General features: G+C 44.2%; 1 protein-coding gene across 1 annotated transcript; it reads right to left on the bottom strand.

Annotated features, from left to right (window-relative positions):
• Positions 1-871: 871 nt before the first annotated feature.
• On the bottom strand, positions 872-27,617 carry HINT1 (histidine triad nucleotide binding protein 1). Its single transcript, XM_089677684.1, has 3 exons — positions 27,443-27,617; positions 11,256-11,360; positions 872-1,206 (listed from the first exon to the last, which is right to left on the bottom strand). The coding sequence occupies exons 1-3, from the start codon at positions 27,551-27,553 to the stop codon at positions 1,042-1,044; spliced, it is 381 nt and encodes a 126-aa protein (XP_089533810.1). The 5' UTR covers positions 27,554-27,617; the 3' UTR covers positions 872-1,041.
• Between the last annotated feature and the right edge of the window lie 68 nt (positions 27,618-27,685).

Below are 27,685 nucleotides of genomic sequence, written 5' to 3'. Positions count from 1 at the left end.
CCTGGTCAGGAAGGGGGGTAAATCTCGTGGAGGGCAAGTGGTTAAAGGAACACTCAGACCTGTCTGTTTGAATGCAGTGTTAATGGTCCAGAATGAACCAAAATCGGACATGAATGTTTTTTTTTTCCAATGAAGCACACCACAGCAACGCATTACCATGTATTGTGGTGTTCTGTAATGAATGCACATCAACGCTGTGTTGGGTTAACATGGACAATGTGGACAAAGAATAGCACATGATGTACCACACTGGAGACCTCTAAATGGTCCGTAAAGGCATGAGATTGGGAAATATGCATTTATAGAGATGTACTGCCGGTTTGGTTTTTTGTTTTTTTGTTTTCTCTTCTTGACACAAGCTTTAAGCTGGCCATACGCTTTTTTATTCAGCCATCCAAAAATAATTAAAAAAAAAAAAAAAAAAGCAGATTCCTCCATTCACACAAACGGAGGAATGTAGGAATCTCCCCTGCCGGGACACTGTATTCCAGCAGCTGCACCTACCACTGATCAGTGGCCGCAGCGGCTGATCAATAAAAATTCAACATGCCCCTTTGACAGAAATCGATCAAACGAAATAGGGACCTCCACACACTGATCACAATGTGTTCGGTCCCTATTGATTTCATTTGGTGTATGGTCAATATTAGGGGGTAAATGCCATCTCCTGATAACCAGCTCACAATGTTTGCATTGCTTTAAGTTTTTTTTCCTTACAGACAAAGGCAGTTCTATGCCAGTTATTGGCAGACCTTTTACATAAAGTAAACTCTACTTGGCTACATTAAATCTTTAAGTAAAACAGTCCTTTAATGGTTACATTCACAGTAAATCATGTTAAAAAAAAACAAAAAAAACAAATCCACATGACTGTAGTAATCAACTGATTTTATTTTGCCATGCTCTATTTTCACATTAAGCAGGTCAGAAGTACTCTCGTCTGAACAAGTAATTATGTACCAAAGGTGGACATTTAGAGACTGCATTTCTGACAGGACAGATTGGGATTGCTTTGTTTTTATCTGGTGCATTGCGGGGCCATTAGCCTGGAGGCCAGCCCAGCTGACGTCCGCCAAGAACATGCAGGTGAATGTGGTACACAGACTGGCCACCATCTGCTCCATCATTGAGGACCAGCCGAAAGCCTTTCGCCAAGCCCAGATCGGCAGCACAATTCTTGCCAACAATCATCAGATGTCCTAGTAGCTGTGGAATGAGAACAAAAGGATGAAAAAGGTTAAAAAAAAGTCTACACTGTAATGTTTACACTGTAAAAATAATAATACAAATGTGACAACAGCCAATGCTGTACAGAGGCCTTCTAATTAAAGGATTATAGAAGATGAGTTTTCCCTTACAGGTATAAGAATCATACGAGTGGACAAAGTACTGTAGTTGCTGTTCATAATTTAATCACTTCAATCTCAGAGAACAGATAAGTAGAACACTTAAAAGGAGAGGTTACTTTCAGGCTAGGTTCACATCTGTGCGGGTAGTGCCGCTGCAGATCCGTACGAAAATCCGCACAGAGGAATGCGGACCCGCGGGCGGGTGCCATTAGCGACCGCACTGGAAATCGTAACCGTACTGGGAACCGAGGTTCCCGTGTTTTTCAGAAGAAGTGCAGGGACTTCCCTGTGTGTCACGGGGCACGGGAGTCCTTTCAAATGAATGGGCTCCCGTGCCCATGCAAAAAGTGGCCTGTACGGCCGCATATATGTGAACCAGGGGTTAGAGAAGACAATCTGTACACTGCACTAGCAGCCCATAGGCATCACAATGTTTGCAAAGATGAGCAGTCATTGGTCAGCACAGTCATGTGGCCATGAGCATCTTTTCTTTCTTCCAGCATGGTGTTCTGAAGGTATGCGGCTCAGAAGAGATTTTCACTGGTCAGTAAGGTCATGTGGTCAAAGACCAGTCGTAATTGCAAGAATTAATTTGCTTACTCTTGAGGCTCTGTTCACACCAAATGCGCGCGCACACACACACACACACACACACACACACACACACACACACACACTTACTTAAATCGTGCGACTTACAGTGAAGTCGCACGATTTCAAAACCAGGTTACTTGCCAATTTCCTTGCGATTTGCAAGACATCCGACACAGATGTCTATGCAAATCGCAACAAAATGTAGTGCATGCACTACTTTATAAATCAGTGCAGCTCCAACCAAGTCAGAACTGCACCAATATGACTGCTCTAATAGCGGACAATAGGGTGCGACTTGGCATACAATTTGCAAGTCGGCTGGCATGAAAAATCACAAGCCAAATCGCACCGATGTGACCAGGGCCTTAGTGATTTTTACAGAAACGCACTACAGTCCATTTAACATGGTTTCCTATGGAACATGTTCACATCTATGCTTTTTTGATCAGCTGCGTTTTTGGAACGGGTCAAGGACTTTTTTAAAAACAAAAAGCAGTGTTTTTGCTACAATAGTGTTCAATGGAGAAGCTGGTGAAATGCATGGTAGTGAGTTTTGTCCATGTTTTGCATTTTTATTCTGCCCAGCAACAAAAAAAAAAAAAAAAGAAAAAAAAAAGGAGAGCTGAACAAAAACGAAAAGTGCAGAAAAACCGCATCAAAAACGCGTGTAGAAAATGCAAAATGAACTGCGAAAAGCACTGCAAAGCAGACTGAAGCAAACTGCATAGGTGTGAACGGAGCCTAAAAAGGGATAGTTCACCTTCACCAAAGATCTGCCTATGCAGGCAAGGAGTATCTGTGGATAAAACCAAACTGTGCATCTCGGACTAAAGCTGAATAATGTCCTTGTTAAAGGTGGAGGCCATTTACAGTTGCAAGAAAAAGTATGTGAACCCCTTGGTATTACATGGAGTTTTGCATGAATTGGGCATAAAATGTGCTCTGAACGTCATCTAAGTCACAACAATAGAAGAACACAGTCTGCTGAACATAATACTATACAAACATTAGATGTTGCCATGGTTTAATTGCACATAACATGTAAACATTCACAGTGTAGGGAGGAAAAAGTATGTGAACCTTTTGACTTAATAACTGGTTGACCCTCCTTTGGCAGCAATAACCTCAACCAAACGTTTCCTGTAGTTGCAGATCAGACCTGCACAAAAATCTGGAGTAATTTTGGACCACTCCTCTTCACAAAACTGTTTCAGTGTAGCAATATTCTTGGGATGTCTGCTGTGAATCGCTCTCTTAAGGTCATGCCACAGCATTTCAATCGGGTTGAGGTCAGGACTCTGACTGGGCCACTCCAGAAGGCATATTCTGTGCTGTTGCAGCCATTGTTTTGTTGAATTACTTGTATGCTTTGGGTCATTGTCCTGTTGCATCACCCATCCTCTGTGGAACTTCAGTTGGGGGACAGATGGTCGTACGTTTTCCTGCAAAATGTCTTGATAAACTCTGGAATTCATTTTCCCATCAATGACAACAATCTGTCCAGGCCCTGAGGCAGCAAAGCAGCCCCAAACCATGATGCTCCCTCCGCCATGTTTTACAGTGGGGATGAGGTTTTGATGTTGGTGTGCTGTGCCTTTTTTTCTCCACACATAGTGTTGTGTGTTCTTCCCAAACAACTCAATCTTGGTTTCATCTGTCCACAGTATATTTTGCCAGTAGTGCTGTGGAACATCCAGGTGCTCTTTTGCAAACTTCAAATGTGCTGCAATATTCTTTTTGGACAGCAATGGCTTCCTCCGTGGTGTCTTCCCATGTACTCCATTCTTGTTTAATGTTTTCCTTATTGTAGATGTGTCAACAAAAATGTTAGCATGTGCCAGAGATTTCTGTAGGTCTTTAGCTGACACTCTGGGATTCTTCTTTACCTCATGCAGCATTCTGCGCTGTGCTCTTGCAGTCATTTTTACAGGACGACCATGCCTAGGGAGAGTAGCAACAGTGCTAAACTTTCTCCATTTGTAGACAGTCTGTCTTACCGTGGACACATGAACATCAAGGCTTTTGGAGATACTTTTGTAACCCTTTCCAGCTTCATGCAAGTCAACAATTCTTGATCGTAGGTCTTCTGAGAGCTCTTTTCTGCGAGGCATGGTTCACATCAGATAGTGCTTCTTGAAACCAGTAAACCCAAAACGGGTGTGTGTTTTTTTTAAGGGCAGGTTAGCTGTCAGCAACACATCCAATATCATCACACTGATTGGAGTCAAGGTTGGCTCACTCCTGCCTCCAATTAGCTCTGGGAGAAGTCATTAAGCTAGGGCCTCACATACTTTTTCCTCCCTGCACTGTGAATGTTTACATGTTATGTGCAATTAAACCATGGCAACATCTAATGTTTGTGTAGTATTATGTTCAGCAGACTGTGTTCTTCTATTGTTGTGACTTTGATGACGTTCAGAGCACATTTTATGCCTAATTCATGCAAAACTCCATGTAATCCCAAGGGGTTCACATACTTTTTCTTGCAACTGTATGTACTTCATGAAGCCTGGCTGGAATACTCCCAGGACGTTGCTAAGTGTGGCCTAGTCATTACTGTACTGCTCACCTCCACCATCACAGGAGTGGGCCTTTTCTCTGATTCAGACTCCCTCACATACTCTATTTCTCCCCTGATACAGTAGCTTTGCGTTCAGCATCTGAGAGCTCTCTCCTGTGATGGAGGAGGTGAGCAGTAACATGAAGGGCTTAACTGGGAGTATTCCAGTCAGGCTTCATGAGGTATGTAAATGGCCTACACCTATAGCAAGGGTATTATACAACTTTAGCCAGAGCTGTGCAGTTTATTTTAATCTAGACACCCCTTATCTCCATAGGCAGTTTTTTGGTAAATGTGAATTATCCCTTTAAAGTGATAATCCATCTTTTAGAAAAAAAAAATGTAAAATGCACCGACACAATAAAATATGAAGTGTGCATTTTTTGCATTGAAGCCTGCAGAGGATTGGAACCACAATCAGTGCAGTGTAGGTGCAATGCACTGGCTCCTGCAAACCTTTCCTCCAACCCCCTGGTCCATACAGAAGTACAGACATTTTATTACGTGGCTGGAAGTAATCAATGAACTACAAATTTGATGACGTCACTTGTGTTCCATTAAGATCTAGGAGTCCCTGTGCCAAGGTGGCACATGAGAGTTGTAGTCTTTCCATTCACAGATCCCGGTGAATGGGTATGTCTATGGGAGGCATGGCTGTGCGAGAGAAGCCACCCACAGCCGTGCTAAATTCAAAAGGGAGAAGCCCCTAACAAATCAAGCTGAGGACAATTTGAAGGTGAAGTTCCGGGAAACGTGACCATATTTGATGTTACACCCTAAAAAGAGGGTATACCATGAAACATGGTCACAAAATTGGACAAGGCTTTTAATGGTGCAGCCTGCAGAATTATTGAGAAAGTAGGGGGTCAATTAAAGAATATCTATACTAAAACTACAGGTCTTCTTTAAAGAAGACCTTTAAACCAGGACTGAACAGATACTACCTCTAAACATTCAAAGGAGGTAGTCTTCTTTAAATCAGGATTTTTTTTTTTATTAGTAAAAGCTTCAGGCAAACAATAATTCCCAAGAATCCTTAACAGCACTCAATATTTTTGACATCTGTGTACAAGTGAAAATATATCTTCAAAAAAAAAAAAATAAACAAATCTTGTATGTGGTCATTCCTGCTACACATAAATGAGCAGATATGGGGAGAAAAAAAGGTCTTGTAGGTGGTCATTCCTGCTACATATAAATAACCAAATACAGGAAAAAAAAAAAAAAAAAAAAAAAAAAAGGGTCTTGTATGTGGTCTTCCCTGCTACACATAAATGAGTAGATCTAGAAAAAAAAAAAAAAAAAAAAAAAATCTTGTATGTGGTCATTCTAGCTATATATAAATGAGCAGATGTGGGGGAAAAAATCTTGTATGTGGTCATTTCAGCTACATATAAATGAGCAGATACGGGAAAAAAAAAAAAGTCTTGTATGTGGTCATTCCTGCTACACATAAATGAGCAGATGTGGGGGGGAAAAAAAACAAAAAAAACAATACAACAAATGCTATGCAGAGTTTAAACTAGTGCATCCCCAACATCGACAGGCATAGAGGTCAGACTTCCAGCTCAATAAACCCCATGCAGTGTTCTCTAACAGACTGCTCTCTTCCTCATAAGACAGGTTAAGAGTGATCCTCCAAAGAAACTGAATGCTGAGCGGATGAAAAAGTTAACCAGGGGTCATGAACAAGAAGGAACTACATACTGATGAATGCGCAATTTCATTTATTAAGGCATGTTGAAAGATTGTCGCCATACTTTACGCTGTGTAAAAAGTACCAGCTCAGCAAGGAAAACCGTGACATACAGTATCTTTAGTTCAGTTTGTAAGTCCCATGTGACACTGCCCTAATGCATTAGGCATAAGATGGAACCTTAGCCACTTCTATCAAAGATGAATGAGAAACACACCTGAATTAAATCTCATTTACATGACAGCAAATTACAATTTTGCACATGAATGATTTTTTTTTCTTGCGGTCATAAAACAGATGAGTGGTCAGGAAATCAATCTGTGAAAACATCATAAACCAGCATTTTCTAATTAAATCACAGAGCCCGTGTGCATAGTGGTAATTAGCCAAGCTGGCACTTTGGAAATGACTGTTAAGATAGATCTATCAAATAAAGTATGGTGAACTGAGGAATATGTAATGGGCAACCTGGTGGTGTTAAACAACCTGAAAAGAGGACATGCTACATATGGAGGAAGACCACATGTTCCACGTCTGGTCTATGGAATTATGCTTCTAAATCTGCAAAACGGTTTTCCTTACTAGTTATGAAAAGCAGGATGCAGCAGTCTTTAAATTCACTTCTGTTTCAAACTGCTTTTAAATTCTCATTTTCCAGAGACTGGAATGCAGCTTAACACAAAAGCTGAAAAAAAAAAAAAAAAGGAAAAAAAAGGAAAATGTTCTAAGCCACAAGATGCATTATTGCAGTGCCACCTACTGCCAGAAACAAGGTAATCACTGCCTGATAAAATCCTTGTAGTAATGCAAACCATACAGGGCACCACCAAAAAAAAAAAAAAGAAAAAAAAAAAAGAATCAACTTTTGTGGAGCCAAGTTAAGCCTAAATCTAGAGCAGTATGGAGGCTACCACTGTTCTCTATTTCTGAAAATGCTGAAATGTTGGCTTGTCAAGTTGCTTTAGTAGTTTAGTTTCCAAGTGACTGGCACTGCACAGGAATAAATCTGACTTCACCTGCTGCATACTTGTTTCATGTCAGTGACTCAATATTATGAAGCCCAACAGACCGGCAACTCGAATTTTCAAGTAAAAGGCAGTAGCAGCCTATCAGTACAGGCCTCTTTTTAGGTAAATTTGTGAAGATAGACATATGAGAGCCGCTATTGCTGATATGTTTTTTGTCTGGCCATAGCATACAATTAGGTCCATATACAGTATATATATGTGGGCACAGGCACAATTTTTATACTTTTTGGCTCTGTATGCCTCCAGAATAAATTTAAAATGAAACAATCCAAATTAATTTGAAGTGCAGACTTTCAGCTTTAATTCAAAGGGTTGAACATAAATATCCAGTACATATTTTAGGAACTGCAGCAATTTTTATACACAGTCCCTCCGTTTTCAGGGGCTCAAAAGTAATTGGACAAATGAATATAATCATAAAATGTTCATTTTTAATATTTTGTTGAGAATCCTTTACTGGCAATGACTGCCTGAAGTCTGGAGCCAATGGACATTACCAAAGACTGGGTTTCCTCCTTTCTGATGCTTTGCCAGGCTGTAACTGCAGCTGTCTTCAGTTGTTCTTTGTTTGTGGGTCTTTCTGCCTTTAGTTTTGCCTTCAGCAAGTGAAATGCATGCTCAATTGGGATTGAGATCAGGTGATTAACTCGGTCATTGCAGAACATTCCACTTCTTCTTTCAAAAGCTCCTGGGTTGCTTTTGCGTTGTGTTTTGGATCATTGTCCATCTGTACTGTGAAGCGCTGTCCAATCAACGTTGCTGCATTTGGCTGAATCTGGGCTGACAGTATATCTCTAATCACTGCAGAATTCATCCGGCTGCTTCTGTCACCTCATCACTAAACACCAATGACCCAGTGCCACTGGAAGCCATGCATGCCCATGCCATCACTCTGCCTCTACCATGTTTTACAGATGACGTTGTGTGCTTTGGATCATGAGCTGTTCCAAGCCTTCTCCACACGTTTTTCTTCCCGTCATTCCGGTACAGATTAATCTTAGTTTCATCTGTCCAAAGAATGCTTTTCCAGAACTGCTCTGGCTTTTTTAGATGTTTTTTGGCAAAGTTTAATCTGGCTTTTCTATTCTTCAGGCTTATGAATGGTTTGCACCTTGTGGTGAACCCTCTGTATTTGCTTTCATGAAGTCTTCTCTTGATTGTGGATTTTGACAAATTATATGCCCACCTCCTGTAGAGTGTCCTTCACTTGTCTGGATGTTGTGAATGGGTTTTTCTTTACCATACAGAGGATCCCGTGATCATCCACCACTGTTGTCTTCCATGGAAGTCCATGCCTTTTTATGTTGCTGAGCTCACCAGTGCGTTCTTCTTTCCTCAGAATGTACCAAACTGTTGATTAGGCCACTCCCAATGTTGCTGCTCTCTCTCTGATGGATTGGTTTTGTTTTTAAAGCCTTACAATGGCCTGCTTCACTTTCATGCATAGCTCCTTTGAACACATGATGTAGGTTCACAGTAAGAGATTACAAATGCAAATACCACACTTAGAATCAACTCCAGCCCTTTTACCTGCTTAATTGATGAATAAATAATGAAGGAGTAGCCCACACCTGGCCATGAAACAGCTTTTGATTTGATTGTCCAATTACTTTTGTTCACTTGAAAAAGGGGAGGTGGCTATTCTTAAGAGCTGCAATTCCCAAACTCTTCCTTCAATTTGGATGTACATACCCTCAAATTAAACTGGAGTGTGCACTTTCAGCCCACATCCATTATATAACTATAGCTTGAATATGTTTTGGTAAATACCTGAATACAACTAAAATTATGCCTGTGTCCAAATATATATAGACCTAACCATGTGTCGTTTAAGTACACTTTACACACCTTTTTAGCCACAGTCCCATTGACTTCAGAAAATGCTGCAAAAATGCACAACCTTATAGAACGCACATCAATAGTCCTGCATGCCACATCTTCGGTGCACTTTCAGAAGACACAGCAACACATGTTCCATGCCGGTTTCCTGCATCACATTTAAAATCGCACTACCCTTGCGATCTGCAGTGTGTGTCAGTGCAAAGTTAACGACACCCCAAATGCAGGTCCAGATTGCCTGGTACAAAAGTATCAAGCAACCTGGTTGCAGTGAGTTTCCAACAGTGCATGCACTACGTTTGGTGCAGTGCAATTTCAGACCAGACCATTCAAAATTAATGGTCTGAAATCACACTGCACACATCTGCATGTGAATTGCACAGAAACCACATGTTCCTGTGTGATTCAAATGCAGTTCCTAGTATGAAAGTGGAAGTAAAGGCCAACTGTAAGTGTTGTTAAGAATGTTACTTCCCACCTCCTCCTAACTATGCTGCATCGCACGCAGTCACATGATTGATTATCAGCGGCTCCCCTGTGTAAGGGAGCGCTCGCTTGACAACAGCTCTGAATTCCCCAAAGCCATGAGGTCACCCATAGCCTCCCATGCTCGCCTCTAGGACTTTTCCCAAGCTTCTCCCATCCTATGGAACTCCCTACCCCAATCTGTCTGGCTGTCTCCTAATCTATTCACCTTTAGATGATCCTAGAACATCTCTCTTTAAAGAAGCCCATCATACTTCTACCTAGTAAACTGCCATTTATTTCTTCCATCAGCTCATCCCCCACAGCAATTACCTTTTTTATCACTCAACCTGTCCTCCTAGAGTGTACGCTCTAACAAGCAGGGCCTCTGTTTCCTCTTATACCAAATTGTATTGTAACTGTAATGTCTATCTTCATTTTGTAAAGCGCTGTGCAAACTTTTGGCGCTATATAAATCCTGTATAATAATAATCCCTACCTTCCCCTACAGGAGCCGCTTGCTGACACAGGGGAGCCAGAGCCTTTGTATCACATGACCGCACCAGAATAGATAAAAAAAAAAAAAAAAAAAAAAAAAAAAGAAGGAGTTTCCACAACTCTGTTATGAAAGCTATGCAGTATAGGTAGAAGGGAAGAGGCAACATTTTTAACACACTTTCACTTTAAGGCTACGATTACACTTGCATTAGTCTCTGAAAAGCAATTCGCAGTGGAACGCTTTTTAGACAGTGTACCTCCTGAATCTTGACAAGGATACTCAGGGGCAGGTAACGTCACTTCTTGAATGCCTGTTTTTTTTCTTGATAGCTGAACAGGGCATCTAAATGGGAATACCACAATGTAATGTGAGTCTAGCCCTCGGCTCATGGTTGTGGCACCTGCAGCATCTGTACAACTTCACCTGGCTGCCATGTTATTTTAAAGTGATCAGAGGTTAAAACCATGGCTAAAACTGCCTGCTTGAACCCCCCCTCAAACACAAGTGTAAACAAGCCCTAAGTTAACAGAGGCGTTGAATTTTTAAAGCAGCTTTTGACACCCAATAATGCGCCTATAGTGCTAATGCGCGTTTCAAGCATGTTAAACAGGTGTTCATTTTGCCCATCAAACTACCTTGTGAGATTTTTTTTTTTTTTTTTTATTATTATGTTTGTGTTCACTTTTGACACTTTTTCTCTAAATTTTGCTTACCTGAAAATAAGGTCTGGGAATTTATTCCCAGTTCTGCATCATACTCCATACAAAAGGCATGTCCCAAAATTAAATCAATATCAAAAGAAAACCCATCTGCATCATATCTTCCCATGAAGTCAGTGGGGTTCTGGACACTAGGCAGGGCAGGATTTAGAAGATAGTCTGGATGGGTAAATTGAACCGTGAAGATCAAGAGCATTTCAGGTAAATGTATGTCATTCCAGATCTTCTGGGGGAGGATGGGCACAAAAGCATAAAGTGCAGTAATCCTATAAGACCATTTTTCCAATTTGTATCCACCAGACTACCAGCATGATTTATATCTGTGTCTATTTCAAGGAGAAGCCAAACTGTTTTCCTAACTGTTGGTTTCTGTTATGCCCCTGGATTGAACAGAATACATCAAAGTAAATCAGTCCCTCTGCTGTCTGCAAGGCCTAAAGCAATGTATTCTCAATGGGCTGAAAGAGACTGGTTATTCATCAATATAAAAATGAGCTTTCACTTACAGCTTCATCAGCAGGATCCGCTTCAGATAAACGGCTAATATGCTTCTTAGGCACCACTAGGAAATGTACTGGAGCTTGTGGAGAGACATCATGGAAGGCGATACACTAGAAAAGAACAAAATAAAAAGATTTAAAAATAGGAATAAACTGACCCAGGGCACTCAGCGATATGTCCGGCTTAACCACAAGCAGCAAATTCTAGACAGTACAAAAAGGGAGAAAGGATGAACAGTCTAGGAAAGGCTCAACATGTTATTTTTAATTACAGCAAACTATTTAAATTGTGCTTCTTAATACAAAGGCCAGTTACAGGTTGGGGTGGTTATCATTTGTTTGTACTGTTGGTGAACTGGTGAGAGGCGCACTGCATTCCTTTGCTGCAATTGTGCCATGGCTGGGTGTCCAGTCCCTATACTGCTAAGGAGCAGTGGGCTCCTTCCAGGCATGTCTGCCCTTCAAATATCCATTATTATATATGTGCTCCAGCTTTGGAGACTCAAAATTTATAGAATTAGGACTGCAGATATACTGGGGTGCCGTGACGTGGCCTCTGCAGTTTACAAATATATTTGCTAAAGTGTGCAAAAGAAATCCCTTGTTTTAACGTGAACTGTTAGGGTAATTTGGTTTGTTGCAGGCTGCCTGGTAAGTGACCTGGGAATTTTTGTTGTTTTTATATATGCGTCGGCCTTCCATGTTCTCCTTGCTGCAAAAGCCGGTCATAGATTGGGGTGGTTGCCATGTGTTTGTACTATATAAAATTGGCCCCTTTTTTTCAAAATTTTACATCAGCATGCATCGCTGCATGCGGAAGTGAAATCGCCCCCAAAATTTTTCCATTTACAGGTATGTTTAGTTTTATATCTCCCAACGCCCAGGACAGGTAATTCTGGGCGCCGGGCAGGTAGATTTTTTTTTACCTTTAGCCCTGCTGAGTGCAAGCAGCAGGGTTCACCTGTGAGGTGGAAGCACTCGGGCCGCAGTGCTGCCACTCGATTGCTTCCACACAGCCCAATATGTCTCTCGCCTATGCCCCCACCATGTCTCTCGGGCTCTGCTTGCCCATCTGCGGGCCCGGGACCAGTTTAGTGGCTGCCGGTGGTTATAGGGGAGGGAGGAGAGTGGACACATCTGCTCCCTTCCCTTCTTGTCCTGTCACTTCCTAGTCATCACTGACAGATTTCCAGCCATCAAGGTCGGGAAAGAATGTAATGCAGTGCGATGTGCACTGCATTACATTCAGTGGAGCACAGGGGAGACATGCAGGGTTTTTTTTAGATCCTGGATGTCTTAAAAAAGAAAACCGGTCACCACAAATCATCACATAGGGGACTTTTTCTTCCCTATGTGATGAAAAAAAAAAAAAAAAAAAGGAAGAAGGTAGGTAACAAAAAAAAATGTATTAAAAAAAAAAAAACCAAAATGTTTCAAGGCCCCCCACATATGTACGTATGTAAAATGTAAAAGCACTCGTGGGGTGCCTACACACGAAAACGATGATAGAGATACCCGTTACATATTGCCATCGCACGCCAGAATGAGAGCAATAATTCTAGCACCAGCCTTCCTCCATAACGCTAAACTGATGACTTATATGGAGCCTTAAAAGCATCGCCTATAGAAAACATAGGGTACTAAAGTTTGTTGCAGTTTCATGAGTGCATGCAAATTTAAGGTTTGACAGGTTAGATATCCATTTACTCGATGCAACCTCACCTGTTATATTTTACAAAAAGAATTGATAATGTATTGCTTTTTGTGCCCTAAAATGCGCTTAAGCGTATTTTTTACAGAAATTTTGCGTTTCCTAGACCTTTGTGATAATATCGTGTGACATAAAAAAAATTGGAACTACCACTATTATATTCTCTAGGGTCTCTGATTTCAGAAAATAAAAAAAAAGCATATAGGGTAGATCTACTAAATCAGGTGCACTCAGAGACTGCGGACATAGTGCAGGGGACGACCAGAGACTGCGGACATAGTGCAGGGGACGACCAGAGACTGCGGACATAGTGCAGGGGACGACCAGAGACTGCGGACATAGTGCAGGGGACGACCAGAGACTGCGGACATAGTGCAGGGGACGACCAGAGACTGCGGACATAGTGCAGGGGACGACCAGAGACTGCGGACATAGTGCAGGGGACGACCAGAGACTGCGGACATAGTGCAGGGGACGACCAGAGACTGCGGACATAGTGCAGGGGACGACCGTTGACCTTTGGGGAGGGAGGGGGAGCAGGTACCTGAATTTGACAGGTACCCGCTCCCACTTCCGCGGAGTTGTCCTGCCTTTAGTGTGGGCACCCGCCTGACAGCCGGGTGCCCAGTGCGCATGCACGAGAAGCGCTGCGCTTTGTGATTGGTCTGCCGTTTTCTGGGACCTGTCGTGTGTCCCAGAAGACGCCGTACCATTCAGAAAGTGCAGCGCTACTCGCGCATGCGCACTGGGCACCCGGCTGTCAAGCCGAGAACCCACACTAAAGAAGCTGGCGCGGGAAGACTGCGCAGCGAAGGACCGAGGAACAGGTAAGGTCCTGCTGCAGAGCTGAGCGGCCGGCCCGGTATTCTGACACGGCGGCGGTGGAAATACCGGACTGGCCGCTCCATAAGACGCACTGACATTTTCCCCCCTTTTTTGAGGGTAAAAAAGTGCGACTTATGGAGCGAAAAATACAGTAACCCCCTATGAGTCCATGCACACGTAGGCTTTTGCCAGAGTTTAGGAGTAGAAGACTTTAGAAGCAGTAAAATGTTCCACTTCTGAAAGTAGAAGAATCATGTTCAGAAGAGGAATGTAATGACAGAAAAACGCCAAATGGGGCAAAAACCCGGCTAACCACGTGTTTAGCGCTTGGGTGTTTTTCATTTCAATGGTAAATGTTGGTAAACGCGATACACGTTTACGAGCATCAAGAAAATGCGTCCAGTGTGTATGTACCCTAAAAGTGAACTAACTTAAAGGGTGCCACGATTAATTTTTCCCACTGCACTACACATTTGATCATGCCTTTCTCTGCAGCCAGATGGTTTAATGAACGGTCTCATTCACCATATCCTTCCTGTTGTGGACGGAAGGGGAAGGAGCACCATTGTAAACAGTGCTACAAGTCAGTGCTAAAGTGATCATATAACACAAATCAGTTCAAAGCCATTTAGCTAATGCTCTCTGTTGTCTAATGAGATTGGGAGCAGCGGCTTTCTGCAAACGCTGGGCATGAAAAGACTGGTCAAAAACAAGGGTTCACTATGTCCACCCCTTCTTTTACAATGACTGGACATAAGGTGTTAAAGAGCTCAGTTATTCTTTAATGGCTCCATTTTGACTCAAAACACGTTTGTTCATTAAAAGTAACATTTGGCAGAAGGTCACCTATTTCTTCGGCAGAAATGTGAAACAATTGTTACTAGTAGAAAATGTATTCACAATTTCAAGAGCTTATCTTTCCAGTAAAACCTCTGTGTATGTCCTGTAATCGATTTCATGATATAAGTGTAACCTTCGCCCGCAAACACTCCAAGCATTAAGGTTTCATCTCATCGACATGTAGACTTCTCAAGCTGTTTGGCGTCTTCATTGCCAGCAGTATCTAGATGCCAGATGCTATCCTTCCTGTGCAGGTCAGAAAATGATAGCTAGAATTTAACAGGTTGCAATGGGCAACACATCCCTCGTTTTATTTCAGAAGCAACCATCTGGCTTCTCATGAACTAAATATAGTCTCCCAGAGGAGCCTCCAACTTCAACTCAGCAGAGTAGACCTTCTCTACTGAGGATTCTCATATAACAAAATGAACTCTTACTGAAAATGTATGTCATGATAAAATATTATTTAGAGCAAAGAAAAAAATTGGAGTTCAAAGTAACCAATCATTAAGTGCTCAGACGCAAACGGTATCTGGTTATACTACAACTCCAACTGCTCTCAAAAGGGGAGAAAAAAAAAAAAAAAAGGGGGGTAACCTTTTAAAGGTATCGAATTCCTCGTGTACTGAACTGTATTGTAATTGTACTGTCCCCCTCATATTGTAAAGCGCTGTGTAACCTGTTGGCATTATTCAGGATTTATAAGAAGAAGAAGAAAAATAATAAGTAGAAGATACTTTATACATTTCATATGCCAAAAAAAAGCCTCCTTTCTCACAGTAAGTTTATTATTTTCTCAATGCCAAGAGTGCACCTCGAAAGCCATTTTTATATGTGTGGAAGGTACACGATCACTGGCTGCCCAGTGGCTAGAAAAAAAAAAAAAAAAAAAAAAAAGGAAGAACAAAGAAAGATGGTGGATGGTGGTGGAGAGCATGGCCTTGTCATCCTCAGGATGGGTCAGGTCTGCCATAACATGTACATATACTGTAGCCGCTGACTTTAATAAACAGACACTCACCTGCCCAAGGATCCAGCGCTGTCTCATCCAAGCCAGTTTCGTCACCAGTCTTCAGGTCCCTGTTGCCAGAATAACTGAGCAACTGGATGTGACTTGCCGCTTCACAGCCAATTGCTCACTGCGCAAGCCGTGTTGCACTTTGTGAGTGGTCCCATCTCAGACAGTTGGGGGGGGGGGGGGGTCGGGGGACTTCCGCTTGAATAGCCTAGACAATCCGAGTGAAAGTGGGAGTGGGTACTTGTCAAAACTAGATACCCGTTCCCCCATATAGCCCCCCCTCCCTTCCTTTGGAAGAAGTTCCATATAAACGTTAATTCCACCTTTTGCAGAAAATGTAGAAATGCACCCACATTGATAACAATGTGCATGTATTCATTTTTTGCATTGAACCTTCAAGGCATAGAATCTGCAATGCAATGCACAGGCTCCTACAGACGAGTCCCCCTGGGTACAAGCCTTTGATTATGTGGATGGGGGATGTTATCAATGGACTACAAATGCTAATCTGTCACACACTTGTGCTCCATTGAGATCAACAACCCCTCTGTTGTGGAATAAAAATGGATCTCAATTTATAGATCTCTGAATGGATGACAGGGCTGTGCAGTCTCTCATAGAGCTTTAGTAAATTATTATACAGTATTTATAAAGCGCCAATAGTTCGCTCAGCGCTGTACATTACAAAAGGGGGACAGAACATGTGACAGAACAATACCAATACAATGCAAAACATGAGGGGATTGAGGGCCCTACTCTTTCAAGCTTACAATCTAGGAGGGAGGGGATGGTGGCACAGGAGGAGATAGCTGTGGGGGATGGAGTGGTAGGAAGAGTGGAGGAGGTCGGCAAGTTAGCAGGGGGTGGGGTAGGCTTCCCTGAAGAGGTGGGTTTTCAGGGTGCGCCTAAAGCAGAGGAGAGTAGGTGATAATCTGATGGGTTGGGGAGGGAGTTCCAGAGGATGGGTGACACCCTGGAGAAGTCCTGGAGGCGGGCATGGGAGGAGGAGACCAGGGAACTAGAGAGAAGGAGGTCTTGTGAGGAGCGGAGTGTGCGTGCTGGGTGGTACTTGGATATTAGGTCGGTAATGTAGTTCGGGGCAGTATGGTGGACGGCTTTGTACGTCAGTGTTAGGATTTTGAATTTGATCCGTTGCGCAATCGGAAGCCAGTGGAGGGATTGGCAGAGGGGGGTGGCGGAAACGGAGCGGTTGGAAAGGTGAATGAGTCTGGCAGCCGTATTCAGGATCGACTGAAGCGGGGATAGCCAGCGGCGAAGCAGGCCAGTGAGGAGGGAGTTGCAGTACTCGAGTCGTTCGGTACGTGGGGAGGAGCTTCCGGGAATCGTGGTGACATCATTTCCGGCGTGGGGGCCATATTGGAACACCCTGTGTATTACCCATGCAGTACACCCATAGCATGTGGTAGGAGGCTGGAAGATTCATCATTTTGTGAGTGGAAATCTACTTTTTATACCGATTACCAATAAAATTACTGGTTGCACTATGGAGGGTCTCTGCTTGTGTCTTACTATGACCCTGGGAGGAGCTGGCTGCTAAACTGGTGGACGCTGGAGGAGGAAGATACTTTCTAGAGAGTGATCCATACTGATAGGATCGTGTGATCCTGAAAGCGTGCTGGCCCCTTGGGGTCTAAGGAAGGAGGTGAGGGGGCATTTTGGCTGTTAAGGATTGTCACGTGTGAATCACGTACACTGCACATAATTTTGCATGAAGAGTGGAGTGTGAAGTTCATCATTAAGCACAGCATCATCAGTATTATTATTATTAACTTTGGACTTTTTCTCGTATTTGAACTATCGTTCATTCCTTTGTGCACTTTTTGTGTGGCACTGTTTATTATTAGTATATATGTTATTATAGTATAGATTACTTTATTTTCACGTTTTTGCACGAGATATTCCCCGTGAGGGAATACATGCATGACACTGTATATGTATTGAGTATCTTGGATTTATTTTGGGGATTGAGTATATATTGTATTACGGTTCTATTAGATACTAATTAGCGCTGCACTCATAATTTTTGCACTGTTTAGTACTCGAGTCGTGATATGATGAGGGAGTGGATGAGCTGTTTAGTGGTTTCTGGGGTTAGGAACATGCGGATTTTGGCGATGTTGCGGAGGTGGAGTCTGCACAAGTTTGTTAAAGATTGGACTTGGGGCTGGAAGGATAGGTTGGAGTCCAGAATGACACCAAGTACTCTGGCCTGCAGGGTGGGTTTGATATTGGCGTTGTTGGATGTGATGGAGAAGTCAATGGGGGGTGGGGTCCGGGCTGGGGGGAAGACAAGAAACTCGGTTTTGGAGAGGTTCAGTTTAAGGAAGTGGAGCGACATCCAATCTGATATGTCGCTCAGTAGGTGTGTGATTCGGGCAGAGACCGAGGGGGTGAGGTGGGGGGTTGAGAGATAGATTTGTGTGTCGTCGGTATAGAGGTGGTAGTTGAAGCCGTGAGAGTGTATGAGTTGGCCAAGGGAGGAGGTGTAGATGGAGAAGAGAAGGGGCCCAAGGACAGAGCCTTGAGGGACCCCAACAGAGAGGGGGAGTGAGGGGGAGGTGGTAGCATTATAGGTAACGCTGAAGAAGCATTGTGACAGGTAGGATGAGAGCCAGGAGAGAGCATAATCTCTGAGGCCGAGGGAGTGAAGTTTTTTGAGGAGGAGGGGGTGGTCGACTGTGTCGAAGGCCGCAGAGAGGTCAAGGAGTAGGAGCACTGAATATTGGCCATTAGATTTGGCGGTTAGAAGGTAAATGTTCCATAGTAGAAAGCATTCGGGTTACATTTCAAAGCAGGGCCACTCCTGCCACTGCACAAAGTCCAAATCAACTCCATCCATTTTAATTTAAAAGGATCATTTACCTTTTGTAACATGTTACACCCATACTTAGGGTATAACATGTAACATGTTACAATTGCACCGGCTGTAGTACCTGGTTTGTATTACAAAAACACACAACCCTCAGTAATACAAAAAAAACAAAAACAAAAAAAAAACAAAACCCAAAAAAAAGAACAGCGAGCAGTTAGAGGTGAAAAGCTGCTAGCACCAATAGGTAAACCAACTAAAATAAATAAATACAAACAGAAAAGTGCACGGCTGAAAAAAAAAACACTGTACAAAATTCATATGACTGCAAACGTGCTAAGGCAAATTAAGGCTACTTTCACATTTTGAATTTTTGAAGTGTTTTTGCATTGAAAAAAGCGCCTAGAAAGCTCAAGAAAAACGCTTCCCTATGCATGTGAATGTATATCTATGTATGTTTTCACACTGAGGTGTTAAACTTGCAGTGCGGTGTAAAAATTCCTGCTTGCAGCATCTTTGGGGCATTTTTGGCAAGATAAAAAAGCCCCAAAAATGCCTCTTCCCATTGAAATCAACGGAAAACACCTGAAAAGCGCATCAAAAACGCCTCTGAAAAGCATTTTTTGTGCAGTTTTTAAGTAATGTATCCTTTAAAAATGCGCAGAAAGCGTGGTAAAAACGTCTGTGCATTTTTGCTTTGATCTTGTGGTGGATCATTGCGAAAGTAGCCTAAGTGATGCACTATTACTGCATCCTACAAGGCAATAAATAAATAATATAAATAATAATAAGGGCAGCACAGTGGCTAAATGGTTAGCACTTCCGCCTGGCAGTACTAGGGTCGCTGGTTCGAATCCCAACCCTGGCACCACCTGCCTGGAGTTTCCAAGTTCTCCCTGTGACTGCGTGGGTTTCCTCCGGGTTCTCCGGTTTCCTCCCACACTCCAAAGACATGCTGGTAGGTTAATTGGATCCTGTCTAAATTGGCCCTAGTATGTGTATGTATGAATGTGAGTTAGGGACTTTAGATTGTAAGCTCCTTGAGGGTAAGGGACTGATGTGAATGTATGTAAAGCGCTGCGTAAACTGACGGCGCTATATAAGTACTTGAAATAAATAAATAATCCACCAAAAACAGTGATGAATAAAATAAATGAAGAAAAATAAAAATTAATACATCACTATAGTGCAAAAAAAGTGCCAGTGCAAAATTATAATACTTCATAGAAAGTCCTAAAACAAAGTTAATAAATCAGATGTTCTTACCTACAAGTATTATCGTGCATCCAAAAAACGTGGTGATCGTCAGTGCAACTCCTCCACCACTATGCACTCACCAGAAAAAAAAAAAAATATGCAGCTCAAACAGAAACCTCCAGCCAAACAGGACCTCCGCAGACCACTTTTAAAAATGGATTGGAGAGTTAACTTGAAGTAAGCCCTATGAGGAAATAGCTCACTACTTGGAGCGCATAATAGAGTACATAGTGTAGCAGTTTAATAAAACAATCAATTTAAACAGAAAATAAAATCCATGTGGAATTAAAACTTTTGCGGCCGGACTTACAAAGATGGCCGCCGGCTCAACACGGACTCGGCGGAGTAACATCAGCATGTATGGCCCCTACCGACACGTTTCATGCACGCACGTCTTCACAGGGATATGTCTACTAATTTTTAGTTTATATCACATAGGGGACAAAACGCCCCATACACGATATAAAGTCTTCGTGACAAGTTCTCTTTATTGAGACACTTTTAATCTTAGCCTAATGGAGAGCAGACTGCACCAAGTTAGATTCTTCCCTTCATTCAAGGTGCTGCAGTGCAGAGACATGAGGTCACAGGACACAGACAAGAAATGTCTTCCATGTGCTCCTACATGGAGACTGCTTTAATCTATGCAGCACAACAGACAGGGCAATTCATAAAAATGTGTCACTTTAAAATCCTGATGTGTCTCCATAGGGCAAATGTCAGTGCAGGCGCCAAATTCACGTACCACTTTGGTGGTGCACTGAGACCAGAGGGTCCATGCAGACACTCCACCCTTAGTGCAGCCACACTTTCGCACAGTCAGTACAGTACTGGGAAGTTGTGTCCGGGGGGGGGGTGAGCAGACCCTGTCAGACCCCTCCACTGCAGCTTCAGTGGTATCTAGGAGGCTGTTAGCTGTGCAGCATCCTTAAAGCAGAGCTCCAACCATAAGTTCCCCTTTAAGACCTCCTCCATTACTCCTCTTGCATAAATGGCACTTTTTGGTGGGTTGGAGCTGGTACCCGTTTTTGACAGGTACCCGCTTCCACTCCACCTAGGCAATTTGAGCCGAAGTTCTCCTCCACCCCCAACCCTGCCTACCCACAATCTTCTGGGGCACGTCACAGGTCCCAGAAAACTGCAGGACCATGTGCAGTGCGGCTCGTAAATGCGCAGTGGGCAGCCAGATGTGAAGCCAGAAGCTGTCGCAGCCACGTGCCCACATTTAAGGTGCTGGTGCCTAGGACCGAATAAAGGTGGATAAAACGGCTGAGGTGAGCGCAGCACTGGATCCCGGGACACGCGATTGGTTGTTTATTAAAAGTCAGCAGCTACAGTTTTGTAGTTGCCGACTTTTAATTTTTAAAAATGATTAAAATATGATATTAGATACTCTAACAACCACTGACAGGAAGAGGGTTGTGCCAGCAAATATGCTTCCTGCTACACTGTGTACAGGGACAGGCACTCTGCCTGTCTCTGTATGTGAAGTCATAGATGATCTTAATTGCATTCAGTTTCATTTTACATGAACTGGAGGCAATTATTTAATTTGTTGCATGAATAGAGCCATTTTGTAAAAGTGGTGCTATTAAGAACTACCTCAATTTGCCACACGTCTGTAAAGCTACTAACACAGGTGGCAGGGATTCTTGAATCCGATGCAGGACATTTTAAAAAGGCCATACTGCCAGAAGAGTGTTGGTCGTAACTAACTGGATTTCCCCAATGGTGTGAATGAGCCATAAAAATGTGTAAATTCTAGAAATAAATTTCTCTTTTTTTTGCTCCCTTTTTGGTCTGGTAAATATACTTTTGAAAGTGTGGGCTGCTAATTCCTGAACTCGCTGCCTCTGGGCTGTTATCCGTTAGCACGGGGGGACGGAGGCACTTTAACTTTTTTTTTTTTTTATGTTTTGGGGTTTTTTTCACTGTCCCTTTAAAAAAAATGTTAATCATTTTTATTATCACAAGGAATGCATGCATCCCTTGTGATAGATATAATTAGTGACAGGTCCTCTTTATGGAGAGATATGGGGTCATAAGATCCCACATCTCTCCTCTGCAATGTAAAGCATTGGATCAAAAAAAGCAATGATCTAGTGCTTTAAAAAAAAAAAAAAAATTGGCCAGAATTGGAAGGGACATCGCTCCAGTCCTCCAAGGGCATAGAGGTGAGTGGAGGCCATCTTTCCTTCACTAATCTCTATGCCCAGCGCCGGGATCATTAGATGGCTTCTCGGGTGAGGCTGAGAACTACAGAGCGGCAGCGGCGGGGTTTTTTCGGCACCTGTATCGGTGCTTTTTTTCCATATCGGCCAACGGCAGATAGGGGTGTTTTCAGCCAAAACGTTTCGGCCACCAAAATTTTGGTGCACCCCTACTGAGAGGCAGCAGGTGGTGGCAGCGGGCGCCAAGGGGCAGGGTTATTTTCAGTACCTGTATCAGTGCTTATTTTCATAATGATAGGTGTGTTTTCGGCCTGAACGTTTTGGCCACCAAAAATTTTGGTGCATCCCTACTGGATAAAGACAAGTATACACTATAGAGAGATATGCTTTGTTCATATATCATGTTTGATGCTGTTGGAAGGCAACATGTTTTTATATCAGACATTTATGGATTCTTACTGCCTGGTTATCAAAGAACCATTTAGCCTGTTGGATGTGATCTTGGAGTGTCAAAGCAAGAATTTAAAACAGGGCAGGTGTGACAAAAGGCTGCATACCAAAATCCTGGTCCTGGGAGTTCACACATACCCCCTAGCGGTGGGGCATGGAGATAAGAGAGCCTCAGCCCAGATTATCTGGTGATGCAGATATTAAAATGACTGACTGTATGACTTCTAGAAAGAAGGAAGGAAGGAACCAGATGTGGACTGGAATGTTGACCTGTGTCATAGCATTTTGGGAAGTATAGCAGTGCCTCCTGGTGGAGACAAGGACATACTTCCGGGAGGATTGCTGGGGCAATACTATACTTCCTAATGAGTAGGAAGGACAGCCCCTTATGAGTTATGAACTGTCGCTCATTGGACAGAGGACTACACCAGGCGGGTCAAGGGTGTTTGTGTGGGTAGTGTCAGAGTGCTTTTAAATGCAAGCCTGGCCATGCTTGCCCCCCTTTCCTCTTTCTACCCAGGGCCCAGTCAAAGGATAATCAACTTTTAGGAAGAACTTACATAAATCTTTGCTCTTTTATTTCTATATGCTCTTTAACCACTTGCCTACCAGGCACTTATACCCCCTTCCTTACCAGGCCAATTTTCAGCTTTCAGCGCTGCCGCACTTTGATTGACAATTGCGCCGTCATGCAACATTGTACCCATATGAAATTTTGATCATTTTTTTCTCACAAATAGAGCTTTCTTTTGGTGGTATTTAATCGCCACTGGGCGCTTTACTTTTTGCGCTATAAATTAAAAAAAGTGCAAAAAATTTGAAAAAAAAAAAAAAGTTTATTTGTTTCTTTTATAAAATTTTTCAAACAGGTATTTTTTCTTCTTCACTGATTTGCGTTGATGAGGCGGCACTGATGGGCACTGATAGGCGGCACTGATGGGCACTGATAGGCAGCACTAAAGGGCACTGATAGGCAGTACTAATGAGGTGGCACGGATAGGCGGCACTGATAGACAGCACTAATTAGGGGTCACGGATAGGCGGCACTGATATGCAGCACTGATAGGCGGCACTGATAGGTGACACTGATTATGGGTACTGATAGAGGGCACTGACTGGCATCACTTCTGGGCACTGACTGGCGGCACTGACTGGCACAACCCCTGGGCACTGACTGGTGGCACTGACTGGCAGCACTGCTGGGCTGCACTGGTGGGCGGCACTGGTGGGCACCACTGGTGGGTGGGCACAGGTAGGTGGCACTGGTGGGCACAGGTGGGTGGCACTGGTGGGCACAGGTGGGTGGGCACAGGTGGGTGGCACTGCTGGCACATGTAGGTGGCACTGCAGAGTGGCACAGGTGGGGGCACTGCTGGGTACAGGTGGGGGCACTGCTGGGTACAGGTGGGGGCACTGCTGGGCATGGGTGGGCGGAGCTAGTGGGCGCACTGCTGGGAGGAACTTGCGGGGGTCACTGCTGGGCACCGATCATCAGGGCACTGATCATCAGTGCCCTGATGATCGGTGCCGATCCCCGCTCTGACAACTGCCGGTTCTCGGCAGTACTTTCCTCACGATCTGACAGCGTGAGGAAAGTGCAGCCGAGAACCGGCACTTGCATTTTCCTGTGATCAGCGTGTCATTGGACACCGCTGATCACGTGGTAAAAGGCCGGTGGGATCGGCCTTTCACCACATCTCGTGATCAGCTGTGTCCGTAGGACACAGCGATCACGGAGATCGCCGGGTGCGCCCCCTGGGGCGCGCAGGAGAGCGCGTTCTGGGAGGACGTCATATGACGTCCACCCAGAACTAGCCGGCCGCGGTGCAGCCGTCATTCGGCTATGCGCGGTCGGCAAGTGGTTAACCGCTAGCCTACAGGGCACTTATACCCCCTTCCTGCCCAGGCCAATTTCCAGCTTTCAGCGCTGTTGCACTTTGAATGCCAATTGCGCGGTCATACAACACTGTACCCATATGAAATTTTTATCATTTTTTTGTGACAGATAGAGCTTTCTTTTGGTGGTAATTATTCACCTCTGGGTTTATTTTTTCTTAAACAAACCAAAAATCACTGAAAATTTTTTTTAAAAAAGTTTTTTCTTAGTTTTTGTTATAAAATTTTGTAAAGAAGTGATTTTTCTCCTTCACTGATGTGCGCTAATGAGGCTGCAGTGATGGGCACTGATAGGCTGCACTGATGGACACTGATAGGTGGCACTGATGAGGAGGCACTGGAAGGTGGCACTGATAGGTATTGACAGGCATCACTGATGGGCACTGAAAGGCAGCACTGATACATGGCACTGATATATGGCACTCACTGGCACTGTTAGGCGGCACTGATAGGTGGCACTAACTGGCGCTGATGGATGACACTGAAAGGCAGCTCAGATGGGCACTGATATGTGGCATTGATATGTGGCACTGATCGGCACTGATGGACTGACAGCTGGCACTGCTGGGGCTACACTGATCATCAGTGCCCTGATGATCTGTGTAGATGTCCCCTCCGCGGAAAGCCAATTACCGTCTCTCCTCTCCTCTCGAGCTGTCAGTGTGACAGCTCGAGAGGAGAGAAATGCCGATAACCATCATTTCCGTGTTTACATGTGATCAGCTGTGATTGGACACAGCTGATCACATGACCGAGCCGACATCTTCGGCTCTTTCCGTGATCGGTGATCCGCTGTGTCCGAGGGACACAGCGCACCGCCGATCGCCGCGCTGTGCGCTCCGAGCCGCGCATGTGCGGTGAGAATGGGAGGACATCATATGACGTCCTCTCAGAACGAGAGAACCACCTTGCGCCCGTCACTGGACTATATGGCTGGCGGGGGTGGTTAATATTTGTTTAGATTTCTCTGTTCGTGTTTTACTTACTTTGTGAATAAATAAGACCTTGCTTCTTTGAGCATTGAGTTTATTATTAGAGCTAATATTGTAATATATTACTACCATCAATATTGCCAGAGCTTAGATATATACTAATTATAGGGACCGACAAGAGAGTACACCATTTAAATATAAATAGGTGGATTCCAAAACCACCCCCCCCCCTATAATTTATTTCAGATGCTAACAACTTTAACAAAGTTTTAATACTAGCAGAGCGTGCACCATGCAAAAAGGACAGGATCTGCACAACGCTTTGCATGGTTTTAACCCCTTGGCGCCAGAGCCTCCCGGCCCTTTAAGGGTTTCAGAAGCAGGGCGGGGTTTAGGGGTCATGTAACCGCCATGATTCGCTGTCACGGCAGTCACATAATCGGGAAAGGTCCCGATCGAAAGAAGAGATCGGGACCTTTCCATGAATACCGGACATGTGTGCGGGGAGTGTAATAAATGCACCTTTCTTTGTCAATTTGGACTCACTATCTCATCTGAAAGATCTTGTTTGGGGACAAACCTAACCTGACTTAACAAAGGTAAAAAAATCACGATCCAGCGATGTGCACTCTAGCCTCGGTTCTATGGGGTCTCTCCCTCCTCATTGGCAGACAGCAGCGGGAGTCATTGGCTCCCACTGCTGTCAATCACAGCCAGTGGGCCAATGAGGAAAGGGGGGGGAGGGCCGAGCTGCAGCTCTGTGTGTGAATGGGCATGCAAAGCTGCTCTGTAGCAGGCCTGCTTGAGCTTCCCCATAGCAAGCTTCTTGCTGTGGGGGCACTTGGCAGGAGGGCCGGTGGGGGACTGGAGAAGAGAAGGATTGGGGTCCATTCTATGCAAAACTACTGCTCAGAGTAGACAAGTATAACATATTTGCTTTTTTTAATCTTTAAATCCCTTTAAAGGGAAAAGAAAAGAAGAAAAAAAAAGGGGAGGGAGGGAGGGGGGGGGGGAAAGGGGGGGAAAGGGGGGGGGGGAGGGGGAAAAAAGGGGGGGGGGAAAGGGGGGGGAAAGGGGGGGGGAGGGGGAAAAAAAGGGGGGGGGTTGCCTCTTTCTGTGCCCACCTCGACACTAAACACCTGAGTCCTGTATCAATCCAGTGCTGTGTCCAGCAGCAATCCTTCTCTGTCTTTTTCTTACAGGATGTTTGTGCTGCAGTGGGAGCTCATTGGCTTTGGTCATTCAAATCCACCAAGGAATGGGGGGGAGCTGAGCCACATTGCGTGTCTATGGACTCACACAGCCCGGGTTGGGATTGAACCTCCATCAGTTCCCCCATAGAAAGGGACTTGATATGGTTGCAGACATAAGGGAAGGGTCAGAGAGCACCAGCAGAGGACACCCAGAAGATGAGGTTTGGGGCCATTCTGTGCAATACCAAAGAACCAATAAAACATTGGGTTAATATCTCCTGGAACCCACAGGGTCAGTACCAGCCCAGCAGCTAGCATTTCCAGGAGCTTGTTCACAGTAGCCCTCATATTCCTCTGTATGTAGGATGATCTGACTGTATGATGATAGGTAGAATTAAAGTGTTACTAAACCCCGGACCCTGCATTCACTATATTTGGTCTCCCACAGAACATGGAAATGCAATTATTTTAGTAAATATAACTGCTAAATACCTTTTCTCAAGAGCAGTCTTGTGACTTCTGTGTCCGGCTGAGGACATGTTATAGATTGTAGGAGGAGTTTTAATTTTGCTCTAGGAGGATTCCAAACCCCTGACCTGTCTGGACAGTGCCGATTGGCCCTGTACTGATCACATGCACTCTCCCAAGAAAAAAAAAACTAACAATACCCACTAAACTGAGCATGTGAAGTGTCACTCCACACAATATGTCTTATTTCGTGGACATTTGAACAAGAGGGGGAGCAGAGAAGTCAGGATCAAATGGCCTTTTTACACAATGCAGAGGATTAACCCCTTAGGTTCCACAGTGAGCCTAACAAGCATGCTTTACTGCATATACAGACTTATTGTACTGTTGTGGGTTTAGTAACTCTTTAAACACGTGGATCATTGCAGAGCTAGGAGAGCTGAGCCCATGTTTTACTGAGCGGACACATGGCTGGCAGGGACACTGCCTGCACCCAGCAGCTGTCAGATTACCCCCCCCCTCTTCATCAATCAGAGGACTGTCAGCCATCACCTAGACACAGGCAGCTCCACGTGTCCCCCCTTCTCCCTCCATCCACATACTTGCTCATCCTCATAGAAGATGTTGGCCGGAATCTCTTTGCGGATGATCTTCCCGAAGATGGTGTCTCCCCCAGGCTGGGCACACTGAGCCTTTCTGATCTCATCTGCCATGGCTGCAGCCCCGGCTGTCAAGCACAGAGTAGGGAGGCGGGGCACTTGGGATAACCACCGCCGCCAAACCAGTCACGGGGTGTCGCTTTCTAATGATGTCAGGGCAAGGATCTCACCCGCCGCCATTTTGGA

Source organism: Staurois parvus, unplaced genomic scaffold (assembly GCF_062004578.1).
Source record: "Staurois parvus isolate SC_StPar_1 unplaced genomic scaffold, SC_StPar_1.0 ptg000014l, whole genome shotgun sequence".
NCBI classification, from domain to species: Eukaryota; Metazoa; Chordata; class Amphibia; order Anura; family Ranidae; genus Staurois; species Staurois parvus.
Note: the sequence above shows the minus strand (reverse complement) of the source record. Positions and strands in the feature narration are given on the sequence as shown.

Excerpts from the sequence above, each read along its gene's own strand:
- HINT1 (XM_089677684.1), bottom strand. The coding sequence starts at position 27,553 with ATGGCAGATGAGATCAGAAAGGCTCAGTGTGCCCAGCCTGGGGGAGAC. Across the intron at positions 11,361-27,442 it reads TCTTCTATGAGGATGAGCAA|TGTATCGCCTTCCATGATGT; the intron begins GTATGTGGATGG and ends GTTCTTTTCTAG. Across the intron at positions 1,207-11,255 it reads CGGATCCTGCTGATGAAGCT|CTACTAGGACATCTGATGAT; the intron begins GTAAGTGAAAGC and ends CTCATTCCACAG.